This window comes from Caretta caretta, chromosome 3 (assembly GCF_965140235.1).
Source record: "Caretta caretta isolate rCarCar2 chromosome 3, rCarCar1.hap1, whole genome shotgun sequence".
Taxonomy (NCBI): Eukaryota; Metazoa; Chordata; order Testudines; family Cheloniidae; genus Caretta; species Caretta caretta.
Genome location: NC_134208.1, coordinates 147,864,782 through 147,879,292, shown reverse-complemented (window position 1 = coordinate 147,879,292; position 14,511 = coordinate 147,864,782). Strand labels below are relative to the sequence as shown.

At 41.1% G+C, this 14,511-nt stretch overlaps 1 protein-coding gene across 3 annotated transcripts in view; it reads right to left on the bottom strand.

The window, feature by feature from the left end:
- The window catches only part of TTC27 (tetratricopeptide repeat domain 27), a 182,670-nt gene that overhangs the window by 147,264 nt on the left and 20,895 nt on the right, over positions 1 to 14,511 (bottom strand). For all 3 annotated transcript variants that reach the window (XM_048843605.2, XM_048843604.2, XM_048843606.2), the window contains 2 exons: positions 12,494 to 12,634; positions 5,912 to 6,014 (listed from right to left, as the gene is read on the bottom strand). In XM_048843605.2, the coding sequence (XP_048699562.2) occupies positions 5,912 to 6,014; positions 12,494 to 12,634 (244 nt within the window). The remainder of the gene's footprint in view (positions 1 to 5,911; positions 6,015 to 12,493; positions 12,635 to 14,511) is intronic.

Below are 14,511 nucleotides of genomic sequence, written 5' to 3'. Positions count from 1 at the left end.
AATCATATAGTATTCATTATTTCTCAAAATGTTTCCTCTAACAAAGAAAATGTATATTTGTACATTTGAGCTCAGATACATACATAATTATTCTTCCCTAGCTATGCAATCATACAAGCTGAACAAAAAATTAACACTATATTTTCTGATTTTTGAAGAAATGCAATTTTAAAAATATTTTCAAGAGTCCAAGAAGAAAAAGTGTTTTATAAATTACTCTACCAATAAATGACAGTTCCATTGATGATTTTTCATTTTAAGTAGACTGACTGGGTTCCATATCCCATTACTTAAGCATCAAAAAATGAAGCTCTCAGGATGCTAGCACTATTTAAATGTTATCTTGGTGTAACCTGATTAGCACACTGGAATTTATTTCAACAGACTGCTTTAAAGTCTGGGGAAGTTAGCTGAACATTGACCTTACATCTTGGTAATTCACAGGAGCACTTTCTTGTTACGAAGCCATCTGATTTGCTTTGTGTTTTAACTTGTTTTCACATTCATCATTAAACACATCCTCTTTTAAATAAATGTTTTTAGACTTCAGATTTGACCCATAAAAATGTATGTTTCTAGCAGAACCCATTTTATCCCTCTTCACCAATTTCAGTAACTGACAGAACATTTCAATGTCAACCTATACAACTTACAATACCCATTTCCCTTATCTATATCACCATACTTTGATAGCTTCTTGAAGGTCAGGCAAGCACATTAATATATATAAAAAAACACACAGAAGAAAGTGTCATTTGTTTTTCTCTCTCTCTCTCTCTTTTTTTTTTTTTTTAAAGAAAAGTGCATAAAGAAACCCACTAAGGATTTTATACACATGCAGGCCTAGATTTTCATTCGTTCTTCACAGCTCGCTCTTGAGCTAGTAATTGTTAAATGACAGCTGTCTGTGCAATGGAGCCTATATGACAGTGGGGGGAAATATTACAAAAATGCAGATTTCTGATCAAATAAGTATTACATGATTTCAGAGAGGGGCAATTACTTACACACTGCAGTTGTGCATCATTTCCTGGGTTTAAGGCTTCAAGGGGCAAGCATTAAAAAAAAATACAGCTATCTGCTCTGCAGTACGTCCAGAAAGTAATACACTACCATAGTAATGAACTGGACAATACAAAAAAGTATTAGGGGGTAGCCATGTTCGTCTGTATCCACAAAAACAAAGTATTCACTTGTCTCTTAATAGTTCTTGTGACGTTCCCCTGGTGTTATCTGGATCGGTGATCTGTTAGGTCACTTCAATCCTCGACCCTGGAAGCCAGCCTTACCCTGCTTGCTGAGACACTGTGACGTTCCCCTGGTGTCATCTAGACCAGTGATCTGATAGTGTCATTCGGTTGTACAATCCAAGCAGCAGCTGGCCAAACCCCATGGCCTTAATGGCTGGATGCCAAGAGAACACAAACTGCCTTTGAGATGGTCAGTGACTAACCCTCTTGCAGTAAACTAAGGGGACAGGTGTGACACACTGCATCTCGGGGGAACACCCTGCAACCCCATGTTCATCCTTATAATATAATTGTGTGGTACCCAATGCAAAGTTTGTCATGTCAGGTATCTTCAGAATGTTCATGTTGCACTGAGCATTGTTGTTATAGTAACGTTATAGGTTGTAATTTCATGCATGTAGTTTTGAGGCTGAAAATGTGTCCTCATGGCTTAAAAAAAGCCCAGGCAAAACTCTCCAGGAACAGAGGGGCAATTCACACCTCATCAGGACATGTATGGGACAAAGCCAACCCAGCCCAGCTTCACAGGAACAAAGGACACCGGCCTAGGCAGCAACAAAGGATTGGTTGGACTCTTGAGTTATTGGTCCTGCTTAGAGCAGAGGGTTGGACTAGATGATCGCCTGAGGTCCCTTCCAACCCTGATATTCTATGATTCTAAGTCACTTAGTCACCCCCATGATAAAAGGGAGAGATACTTTCCATGCTGGCTCTCTCTTCCACCTCCACCTACAGGTACCACCACCAAGTGACTAAAGCGCTCATCAAAGGGAGACCCTGGCTGAAGGGCAACCAGCCAGCCTGTGGGGAGAAGCATCTAAGTTTGCGAGGGCACTGAACATGTTACGATCAGCTTAGAATGCATTTTGCTTTTATTTCATTTGACCAAATCTGACTTCTTGTGCTTTGACTTATAATCACTTAAAATCTATCTTTTGTAGTTAATAAGATTTGTTTATTCTACCTGAAGCAGTGCGTTTGGTTTGAAGCGTGTCAGCGACTCCCCTTGGGATAACAAGCCTGGTACATATCAATTTCTTTGTTAAATTGACGAACTCATATAAGCTTGCAGCATCCAGCGGGCATAACGGGACACTGCAAGACTGAGATTCCTAGGGTTGTGTCTGGGACCGGAGATATTGGCTAGTGTCATTCGGTTGCACAATCCAAGCAGCAGCTGGCTAAAAGTGCTCATTCATGTGCTGGGAGCAACTTACATGCTAGTGCCTGTGCGTAAACAGCCTGGGAGTGAGGGTTCTCACAGCGGATGTCCCTGTTTCCCCCTTAAAGTACAAGAGAGATCTCAGCACCCTGGCATCATGAAACTTTACTGCGTTTCCCACAGGTTAGTACTCATGAACCTACCTCTGTACTACACCAAGCCTTGTATAATGATGGAATAACCACCTTTGTGGTTCACATATTCACTTGTTCCTTGTGGCAAAAAAATGGACTCGTGAGTGCCATTGATGGCCCTAATGCAGTTTGGGGACCCCATCCTTTTAAAAACTAACTATTATTTCAGGAGCGTTTCTTATGGCAACCACCAATGGGTAAACCACAGTGTTAATCACCTCACAAACCTCCACAACCACAAACCCAACAGTGAACTTTCCTACTCCAACAGGCCTGTAGCTGTCTGGGATGAACAACTTCCACAGGGAAACAACAACCTGCTTCTGTACCAATATGGCTTCCCTCAATCCAGTGTCCTGGTGCTGGAGGATGGTGCAAGATTCTCACATAGCTCCATGAAGGCCTTTTCCTCATGTGGAAGCTCTGGAGCCACTGCTGCTGCTCCCAAGCCTGCAGGATAACACGATCCCACCACACCATGCTATTTCTCCTGCACCAGAAATGATGGTACACAAAAGGCAATAGCAGCATTCAGCATATCTGTCCACTGTGCGAAAAATTAATTATTCTTGCATGTGTCGGTCTTTGATTTTGGCAAAAAGTGATGCTGAAATGCCATCCAGCATCTTGCCAAGCACCTACTCCACTACATAAACAATTTGTCCTGCAATAAGGAATAGGAGCAGCTCATCCAATAGATCCATGACTACAACCCAGTTTTGCAGAAACAGAAGTGAGGGCAACATGATCCAGAAGTGTCATCGGCATATGTGTGAAGGCAAGGCACAAATGTGTTCCACATATGGGTCCAAGGAGGACTGAAACATAGTACCTACAACACACCAAAAACTGGTTCCTACAGTGTCTGTGTGATTCCAAGAACCCTGGCATATAGTCCCTGAAATAATAGCACTAAACTTGTGTGCCCAGAGCAGCACTGTGGATGCACATGGGTACACAGCATTATATGAATGTCTAGCAGAGCAAATGTAGACTTTTGGGGTGGGTTTGGCTGGCTCGAGCCTGCATCAAACACAACCCGTACTAGAGTATGCACACCAGTGCAGACATAACCTTAGTGTGCCCCAATCATAGCATCCTATTTTTAGTATTGCTCTAAAATCTTATTTTTAAGAATTTCTAAGGCAACACACACATGCTAACTACTCAAAATCACTGTATGACAAAATACTCCACGTTACAGGTTTTGTTTTTCCTGCTACCTTGATTCTTTGAGTAAGAGTTTCAGACAAGCAAGGACACTTTAAAAATAAAGTAAAATACTTTGTACTCTCCAGCAAAGTCATCATAGAAATGTTCAGCCAAACAAATGATAAACTACAGTCTCAAGGGCAACTGAATAACTGCTGGCATATAGACTGATGTTGAACCTGTCTCCCTCTCACTGATTACTCATCTATACAAGTCTCTTGTATTCAGAGCAACAATCACTGCAGAGTATTACTAACAGGGTCATTTGCAGTCTCTATAATAATGAAAAAGCTTTTGGAATCCCTCCACCTTCCCCTTCCTAACCTGAACAACAAACGTCAGCAGCCACCTGTCTGACATTTAGTTAATTTTGTACAGAGTTTTTAAAAAGCAGCTATCCATCCAGTCTCGGAGTTTTGAAGATTAAAAAAAAAAAAGCAAAACGCCACTCCTTTATAACTAAGTAGCAACATTTTCATCTAATCTAGTCCACCCCTCACCCCCAGCAGCAAATCAGCAAAACTCTCTCACAATTCAACACCTTTGCAATTCTCCCCTTTGAAGAAGGGGGGGGAGAGGAGGAGACTGGCTTTGCAGCACACCTTGAGGGTCAGATTTTATAGGATTTTTTTTAAGCAATAGGTTGATTAGGTTTAGGGTTTTTTCTGAAGTGCTCAATTACCATATTGATCAGTACAACATCTGATTTTTACCTTAAAAATACAGTTTGCCAAAATGAATATACATTTGCTAATTAGGACATTAGCAGCTCAAATTAGACTGGCTTATCTCCATGTCAATTAATGTCCAAGATTTCCTTGGCCTGTATGTCTGCATGTCAACTAATTTAATTTCATGTGCTGATAGTAAAGGTGTCCTAGAATTCCTTTCTTCTGAAAAGTGTGATTACACAGCAAGTTTCCCAATGTTATAGATTAAAGACATTTGGTCAATTAGATATCTAAATTACTGAAATGAAATGGTTTATAGTCCATAAATGAAGTTTTCCCACACTCCTACAATAAAACTGTGTGGAAGTTTGTTTAAAGCTCACGAACAGAGAAAGACAAACACTATAGAATTTAGTGGATGGATCCAATGCTGGAGCCGCCCAATGGCAGTGGAGATCACTCACCAATTCACAGGATTGGGCCCAATATAATTGTATGTTCAATCTCACCATTGTATTTTAAAAGTTTTTGCTATTCATATGGTAATTTTGCAAGGGCCCCAAACTACTATTTGGTATTCTGACATCACTGTCATGCCTTGATCCTACAGCTGGTTCAAACCCCAAGAAATAACCTTTCATTACCAGAAAAAGAGTTCATCCTATAAAATAGTGAATTTTAAATTCCCTATACCTTTTTTGGCAAGGACAAAATCTATACATGCCAGTGCATGTCTAAGTGGGAGAGAAAAATGTCTTTACCACTGTTGAAAATATCTTAGGCTTCCACAGTTACAGCAAAAAATCTTCAGCTAACAAATAAACTCAATGTCTTAGAAACCAATGGTATTTTATTTATGTTTAGTTCCAACACTATTAGTCTGCTTCGCTCAGCATCAATATTCACTTCAAAATTCAATTTAAAAATAATGCCCTCCTTTTGCAATGTAACCCAGCATGTCTTTGGAATTGAACACCATGTACCGAACATTTCTGGTTCAGGTTAATAAGATACTCTGTGAGGAGGAGCAGTAGAAAATTGCTCAGTGTCTCTCACAAAGTTGTACAAAACCAGAAGAATTCACATTTCAAACTCAAATGAGCTTTGTTAAATAAGAGACAAGACAGGCATAATGCCTGCAAATCAATTTGTGACATGTTAACAGTAGCATACCACTGAAACACTTTTTTTTGTTTCCAAGCAGATAGAATGTAATCAGGATTACAGAGCTCTAACCAACAGAGCACACACCAACAAGAGAGAATTGTTAGATCAACATAAATTTAAGAAGTGCCTTTCTACTCTCTGCAGCTACAAAAACACCTGACAGGCACCATGCTGCAAACCGTGACACATCTTCAAAACTCTTCTGACAAGTGAATGGTATTATATGTGAACATAATCAAATAATTTGAAACTTACCTTGTTCTATACAACTCTGGGCAAGAGCAAAGAGCTCAGGCGATCGCTCCTCTAGTAACTGCTGGTGAATATTCACATATCGCAAAGTCCACCAAGGCAATGTCTAAAAGGGAGAATAAGGATATTTTAAATGAATGATAAATACAACTGATTTTCTTTTATAAACAGATTTTAAAAATATAATTTCAAAAACACAAATACAGTCGCTTTATAAAAATTCAATACCAAATCTGATCTATTTGAGATTAGATTAAGGTAGGAAGTTTCCTAAAGTGTAGATTCAAATTATATCAAGGCTGAATAAATCTTGAAAGAGTCAAAAGAAATAAATTAACAAAAAAACCTTACTATATAGATGGGTGCTCAGTCACTTAACAGTTAATATTTTTTCCCCTCTTGTATTCCCCTCAGATGATGGCTTCAATCAACAATGCTCCTTTCCAAACATCCCATCCTTTCTTCTGAAAAGGGGAGTGCTAAAAGTCTGAAGCTGTCTCACAAATAAGACAATTATTACTGTATCTTTATGACAGATTTCTAGTTCAATACAAATGCCGCACAGCTTTCCGATATAAAATGGAGAAAAGGTGTCACCCAGTAAAAAGGGAGAATTCAATTAGTTGTGATTTGAATTCCCTACAGCCTTGCCTCACTTTCTCCTTGCTATTTTAAGGGTTGTAGTTTAAAATTTCAACCATTTGTCTCTTCGGATGCAGCTCTGCACTGAGGGGTTGAAGACTGGTAGTGAAGGTTTTTCTTCTTCTACATGTTAGAATTTAAAGTACACCTTATCAAGATATCAATTCCTTGACTCAAGGAACATGCACATCGCTCAACATATGTAAAGGAACTGTCAGATTCAGACATTTTAGGATCTCATATTAAGATCTGTCTTCGTGTCTGGTTTAAGTTTTCCCCAAGAATGTGCTCATCACAACCTTCATGTGGGGAGAGAGAAGGGAGGACTGTGCCTGGCCAACTGGAAGAAAAGGGGTGTTGCCCCTTTAAGGGCTCCCTTTAACAGGTGGAGAGAAGGGGGAAGTTTACGTGGATGGGAAGGACGGGCATGAAGAAGTTGGTGCCAGATCAGGAGAAGGTCACTGCATTGCCCCTTCCTGCTGACCATAAGAGTAAATGTCAATTTCAGCTGACACAAAATATCAAATGGTAATGATCAGTGTGCTTACAACACTGGTTCTCAAACTTTTTTTTACTGGTGACCCCTTTCACATAGCAAGCCTCTGAGTGCGACCCCCACCCCCTTATAAATTAAAAACACAGACAATTCAGGAAGTTTTTGGAAAATGTAGGGGACAATTTCCTGGTGCAAGTGCTGGAGGAACCAAATAGGGGCAGAGTTCTTCTTGACCTGCTGCTCACGAACAGGGAAGAATTAGTAGGGGAAGCAAAAGTGGATGGGAACCTGGGAGGCAGTGACCATGAGATGGTCAAGTTCAGGATCCTGACACAGGGAAGAAAGGAGAGCAGCAGAATATGGATCCTGGACTTCAGAAAAAAACGACTTTGACTCCCTCAGGGAACTGATGGGCAGGATCCCCTGGGAGAATAAACATGAGGAGGAAAGGAGTCCAGGAGACCTGGCTGTATTTTAAAGAATCCTTATTGAGGTTGCAGGAACAAACCATCCCGATGTGTAGAAAGAATAGCAAATATGGCAGATGACCAACTTGGCTTAACAGTGAAATCCTTGCTGAACTTAAACACAAAAAAGAAGCTTACAAGAAGTGGAAGACTGGACAAATGACCAGGGAGGAGTATAAAAATATTGCTTAGGCACGAGGAGTGAAATCAGGAAGGCCAAATCACACTTGGAGTTGCAACTAGCAAGGGATGTTAAGAATAACAAGAAGGGTTTCTACAGGTATGCTAGCAACAAGGTGGTGGTCAGAGAAAGTGTGGGCCCCTTACTGAATGGGGGAGGCAACCTAGTGACAGAGGATGTGGAAAAAGCCAATGTACTCAATGCTTTTTTTGTCTTGGTCTTCATGAACAAGGTCAGCTCCCAGACTACTGCACTGGGCAGCACAGCATGAGGAGGAGGTGACCAGCCCTCCACGGGGAAAGAAGTGGTTCGGGACTATTTAGAAAAGCTGGACGAGCACAGGTTCATAGGGCCGGATGTACTGTATCCGAGGGTGCTAAAGGAGTTGGTGGATGTGATTACAGAGCCATTGGCCATTATCTTTGAAAACTCATGGTGATTGGGGGAGGTCCCGGATGACTCAAAAAAGGCTAATGTAGTGCCCATCTTTAAAAAAGGGAAGGAGGAGGATCTGGGGAACTACAGGCCAGTCAACCTCACCTCAGTCCCTAGAAAAATTATGGAGCAGGTCCTCAAGGAATCAATTTTGAAGCACTTGGAGGAGAGGAAAGTGATCAGGAACAGTCAGCATGGGCAAGTCATGCCTGACTAACCTAATTTCCTTCTATGCCTAACTATCCCTATTTTATGGGTATCCCCATAAGATTCCCATAAGGGTATCTTATGGATATCCCTATCTTATGCCTTCTATCCCTAATTGCCTTCTATGCCATCAACTGGCTCTGTGGATGAGGGGAAAGCAGTGGACGACAAGCCCCTGGCTCCAGGGAAGGACACACTGCTGCCGAACAGTTCCTGGCCAGGGATGGCTCACACACACACCTGACTAGTGAGTAGGGCCAGTGACACTGGATCCTTGCAGACACAAGGTGTAGGAAAGACCGGAGGAGTCCTGGCCTGGCAGAGCAGAAACCCCCCCCAGCAGAACTGCAATGATTTGTCATCATCATCCCTGGCCGCGGAGGAGGCCACCCCTCTGCTGAATGGCTCCTTTTCCAGCAGGAGCCATTCAGCAATGGAGTAGCTTCCCTCATAGCCAGAATCTTGTCCTCCTCCTCATGGCCCTAGCTAGGAAGGAGTGTGTGGGGGGGGGTCTGCTCTCCCAGGACCCCAGCCTTCCTCTTATCTTGTGCAAGGATTGGGTGTCACTAGTCACAATGCACTGCAGCCTCCCTCGCACCTTGTGCCCCAGTGTTTTGGGCCTTTTGGCTGCACAGGGAGCCCACTGCAGCCCCACTGTCAACATTGCCTTAACTCCAACTCTACTCCCCACCCCAACTGAAAAAAATGAAAATACTTACAAATAGAATTTTTTTTAAGTGGATAAAAATGGTTAAAATTAGAAAAAAATAAAAATCAAATTCTGCCAAGCTTATCTATATGTTACATATATTGAAGAATTCTGAAGTCGGAGGCTAGGATCCCTACAGGAGCAGAATTAAGGTTGCTGACTGTGGTGTGCAATAGTGGTAAGGTGTGTCTGTGGGTGGAGGATTAGAGTGTACATATTGATTGTGGCTTAACTTTTAAATTTCCTTGTGTTTGTGATTTGGAGTCAGGTATGTATGTTGTGTGCATAGCATCTTTTTTTAAAAATAAAACTGAGGGTTTTATACACACACAAACATACCACATACATACAAATTCAATTATGGTTTACCATTTATGTATGGCAGGAAGCAGTTCTCTCTCTCTGAGCTATCCAACTCTCACTGACTTCAACAGAGGCCTTTCCATTGACTTTAATAGAAGCTGGATGAGGCTTTAGGAGTTTTTTGGAAGCTACAGTAAGGAAGCATGAATGGCTTTCTTTATAATAAAAAATATCTGACAATGATGAAGTGTTTGCTTTTGAAACCTAATTGAGGAAAACAAAATTGTAATACTAGGGATGGAAAAGGTTCTACAGCTGTCTCAGACCATAGCTCAAAGGAGAATTATAATTGATTAAAGTTATGCACATACAAGCAATATAAAAATCTACCGCAATTTAACTTACCCCACTCTGCTCGCACTGGGAGAAAGTGCATGCTAGAGTTCACAAGTAGTGTAATTTTGTCAATAAGATATAACACTAAGGTTACTATCCATAAATATACTATGACTCTATACAAAATGACACTAAGCCCTTAATGCTTACCAGATTTGTTAATTCCAGTTATTTCATTGTGTGTGTGTGTGTGTGTGTGTGTGTGTGTGTAAACAAGTGTTAAAATATGCTACTGTCTATAAATGCCAAGAAAGTATCTTATATATACACACACACTTCTGTTCTTCAGGTAAGTGTACATCAACCTAAAGGACTGCACACACAGCATCTAGGGGAAAAATCTAAACCAATTTACACGCAGTTGATTATAATCTGCCTAGAGAGGAGCTATCAAAACAGATAAAATATTGTCTATTTTAAACTGCAATGAAATATGACTTGTGATATCAAGCTGAAGAAAGCAGTGGCTCACAAACAGGAGACCTTGTAGAAGAGGTCAAATCCTTTTCCTCCTCCCCACCATCACTTTGTTTAGAAACCCAAAGGCAATTTAAACATGACTGTGTTAGGAAATGAATACTATTCTATTCACAACCCTGTAGCTGAGGATATATCTGGGGTTTATAAGATCAGTGATAAAAATTTCCTCTGGCCTACAGCTTGCCACACAAATGTATCAAAGTAGAAAAGAATATTTTTGGAAAAATTTCAGTTAAGTCAGTTGAGCTCTGCATGGAACTTATTTTATTAAGTTTAATTTTGTGGGGATGTTTCAGGATTTTCTTTTGAATGATTTTAAAATTTTTCAAGTATTTAGTCTTTCATGTGGAATAGTATTTGTGAAAAACAGGGCTATATTAATGTTTTAAAAAGGTAGATCTCTCAGAATTTTATCCAATTCTAAGCTCATTTACATGAATATTACAGAACTGAAATATTGAGAGTTTTTTGTTGGATTTGAACTTACATGAGAAAGAATGGCTGGGTCACATTAGGAAATTTACAGAAAATGAAAAGGAGTACTTGTGGCACCTTAGAGACTAACCAATTTATTTGAGCATAAGCTTTCGTGAGCTACAGCTTACTTCATCGGATGCATACTGTGGAAAATACAGAAGATGTTTGTTTTTATACACACAAATCATGAAAAAATGGGTGTTTATCACTACAAAAGGTTTTCTCTCCCCCACAAACCCACTCTCCTGCTGGCAATAGCTTATGTAAAGTGATCACTCTCCTTACAATACAAGGAGAGTGATCATTTTACATAAGCTATTGCCAGCAGGAGAGTGGGTTTGTGGGGGGAGAGAAAACCTTTTGTAGTGATAAACACCCATTTTTTCATGATTTGTGTGTATAAAAACAAACATCTTCTGTATTTTCCACAGTATGCATCCGATGAAGTAAGCTGTAGCTCACGAAAGCTTATGCTCAAATAAATTGGTTAGTCTCTAAGGTGCCACAAGCACTCCTTTTCTTTTTGCAAATACAGACTAACACGGCTGTTACTCTGAAACTTGCAGAAAATGGTTTTCAGCAGCTGTTGCTCCTGAACTAGCATTAAAACTTGGTGTTATCACTTTTAATAGTGTAAACAAGCCTTTGGACAGGAGGAGGTCCCTCACTATGCCTGTTTATACACCAGGTACATTTTCTCCCCTTCTGACTGACCTGATTGCTGGAGCTGAACAGCATTCATCTGGAGTGAGAGGGGAGAAACAAGGGAGAGCCTGGCTTCCAGAAGTACAAAACCAGGAACATCTCCCACACTGTTTAATTCAGCCCCCTATGAAGATGCAGCTGGAAGTAGGGGTTGCCTGCCCAAGCACCAAAATGGACTAAGGAAGCCTTTTGACCTCCTCAACGGCAACGCACTGGAGCGAAGTCACTGCTGTTAAAGGCCTCCCCAGCTCCAGAATCACCCTCTGCCAATCAGACTGCTTCTAAGCTAAAGCAAAGGAGGAAAATAGTCAGAAAACTTTATTTTAAGGAGGAACTCAGTGAAACCTCTCTGTCTTTCATGTGAAATCAGAAACGGGGGGCCGATAGGGATATGGTCCACATTGTTGTTTAGTACTCCTAATGTGTTGGCATGGTGGGGATCTAGCTGACAATCCAGAACTAAAGGAGAGGAATCTCTTAGCTCCACTTCCATGCATGGGAATAAGGCAGATAAACCCATCCTGTCTAGAATGGGAGCAGCAGGCATCCAGGCCAAAGAATAGTGCTGCAGTGTCTTACAAAGATTAACAGTTTTTAAATAACTTTATAGTATGTAAAAGTTTGTGAAATAGAAAGGTTACAGTATGTAAAAACAAGATTGTCCCAACTGTACGTACTACTGTTCATTTCCACTCATGTTATTCTAATTATACATGTAAGAAAAACAGCAAATTCTAACACTGAAATTATCTTCATGAAATAGAGGTGCCTTCATCCCTCACAAGGGAAAAAGCCCTAGTAGACCTTTCTCTGGCTTAGCTATTAGAAATTCAATTTACCTAACTTATCTTTTAGAAAAGATAACACTTTATTTTAATTCCCTCACTACTGTAGTCACTGCTTTGTTGTGTAGAACTGTTCCTTTAAAGTAAGACATCTCTGAAAGCAGAACAGGATAAAAAAAAGGAAGACAAAAAGAAATGGAAGAGAAAGAAAATAGTCAACAAGACAGAATGAGATAGTGGAAGAAAAATGAGAACCAATCCATGGTTGGCAACCACAATAACTATTTCCACATATTTCATACCTGAATAGCGGTAAGTTTATGTCTTGAATGCACAAGAATCACTCTGGCTAACATCAGCAAGATAGGAAGGGAAGTCAGATTATAGACTGATTCACCATCCAGAACCAGCATACTCAGAACAGCTGTACACAATGCTTTGGGCTGAAAGAAGAAAGAATAATAATATCAGCACCAGACAATATTAAAGCACTTAACTAGCAAATAATGTATTGCAGGGCTTCAAAAAGATTACCCAACACCTCACCAGAGGATAAAGTCTGCTCAACAAGCCGACTGGTACCCTCAAGCCACAACCCCACCACAAGGCCTGCCCCTTCTTGCTTCATCTCCTGCAGGTGGGGTATCCCTGCTAGATTGGGCTTAAAGACCCCAGTTCCCTGCTGGGTAAAACCTGCATCTCCAGTTAACAGCAGCCCCAGCACATAAATCGCATGTCAATTAATGATGCTGCCCACTAAATAAATTAACCAAAGCTGCCTCAAATAATTTAATGAAGTCACCTTATAGCCACCCAAAAAAGTCAATTTAGTGTATCCTTCCATTGTCCAAATAAATTAATGCTGGGTGTTCCTCTAACAGTCAGTTAGTGCATACTATCTCCTCCCTCCCCCAGCACAGAGTCCTCTGATGGGGATTGTGTCAGCACAGTTCCCCCATGCACATGAAGAACCCTCTGCTTGGGAAATTATGCCCCATGGCTCCCACGAAAGGGACTGCCCTCCAGAATGTCTCCTCTGCTTAATGGGGTACGGGTGCCAGCCCCCACAGTGCACCCTGCTCTTAGCCATAGAGTCCATGCATCCCTCCAACTATTTTAACTGTAATGACAGCCTTCTCCCTTTACAAAGGCAGCTGAAGGCGTTTGTCTTCATGTTACTCCATGTCACTTAGCAAACAAAAGTTATGTACTTTTTTTCAAAAGCAACAGCTTAGATTCTCCAGAGACTGAAGGCACTCACCTGAGAAAGATTCTTAGTCATCTTGGGTGAGTGGGGATTGTTCAAGCCCTGATGTAATATTAGCTGAGCAGTATATATATTTGGCTGTTTAAATATTAATTTGTTCCCAAATGAAGTAAGGTTACCTGCATCTAAACAATATTCAGCACCTTGACTGCCAATTTACAGGTCAAGAAAAAACTTGCTAAGTGAAGTTGCTCCTGTAGTTCACTTTTTAGTGGAGGCAAATCTTTGCCAAAGTAAAGCTGGCTTTTTTCCCCTACCTGATTTTTCTGGGTAGTACTGTAATTCATTTATATATATTTAGACCTTTCAGCCTTGTATCCTGCAGCCAATGCTGTAGGATATCAAACTGTTTGATACCGAGAGGAATTTTTACTTGACATCAGCATAGTGGTTTCAATTCCATTCATGAAAATGAAGTCTGATGGTCTGAAGAAGCACTTGTGAGTAAAACAGTAAAGGAAATAAATTGTTTAAAAGCTGTACCAAAAACCCAACCCCAGGCCCACTCAAAGGAAGAATTTTACCAACATCTGTAACTGATCTGATTTTATGAAAAAAGTAATATGCTAAAGCAGAGGTCCCCAAACTTTGGGGCATGCTCCTGTAGGGGGGCACAGAGGATCATTCAGGGGGCGCAGCTGAGGCCCCGGGCCAACCCCCCATGAGGGGTAGGGAGGGAGTGCCACCCAGCTCCGCTCCAATCCCTGTCTGCCAGCCCTGGGTTCGGGGCTCTGGCTGCCGGCGCTGCTCCCGCCCCCAGCTGTGGCGCCATTCTCTGACCCCTTACCTCTGTCCACGCTCCCCTCCCCATGAAGCCTTGGCCCTGTTCCTGGCCCCAGTTGAGGGACAGGGATAAGGGGGGAGTGCAACCCTTAAAAGTTTGGGGACCACTGTGCTAAAGAGTAGCATCAGGGAGTCATTTGGAAAGTAATTTATGCATACATCAACAAATTCAGTGCTGATTTTAAACTGGCTTAGCTTTTTTTCTCACTTAAATAGCATATTTCCAGCAGGAGTGGGTTTCAGAACACACACCAAATATCACAAAAGCCA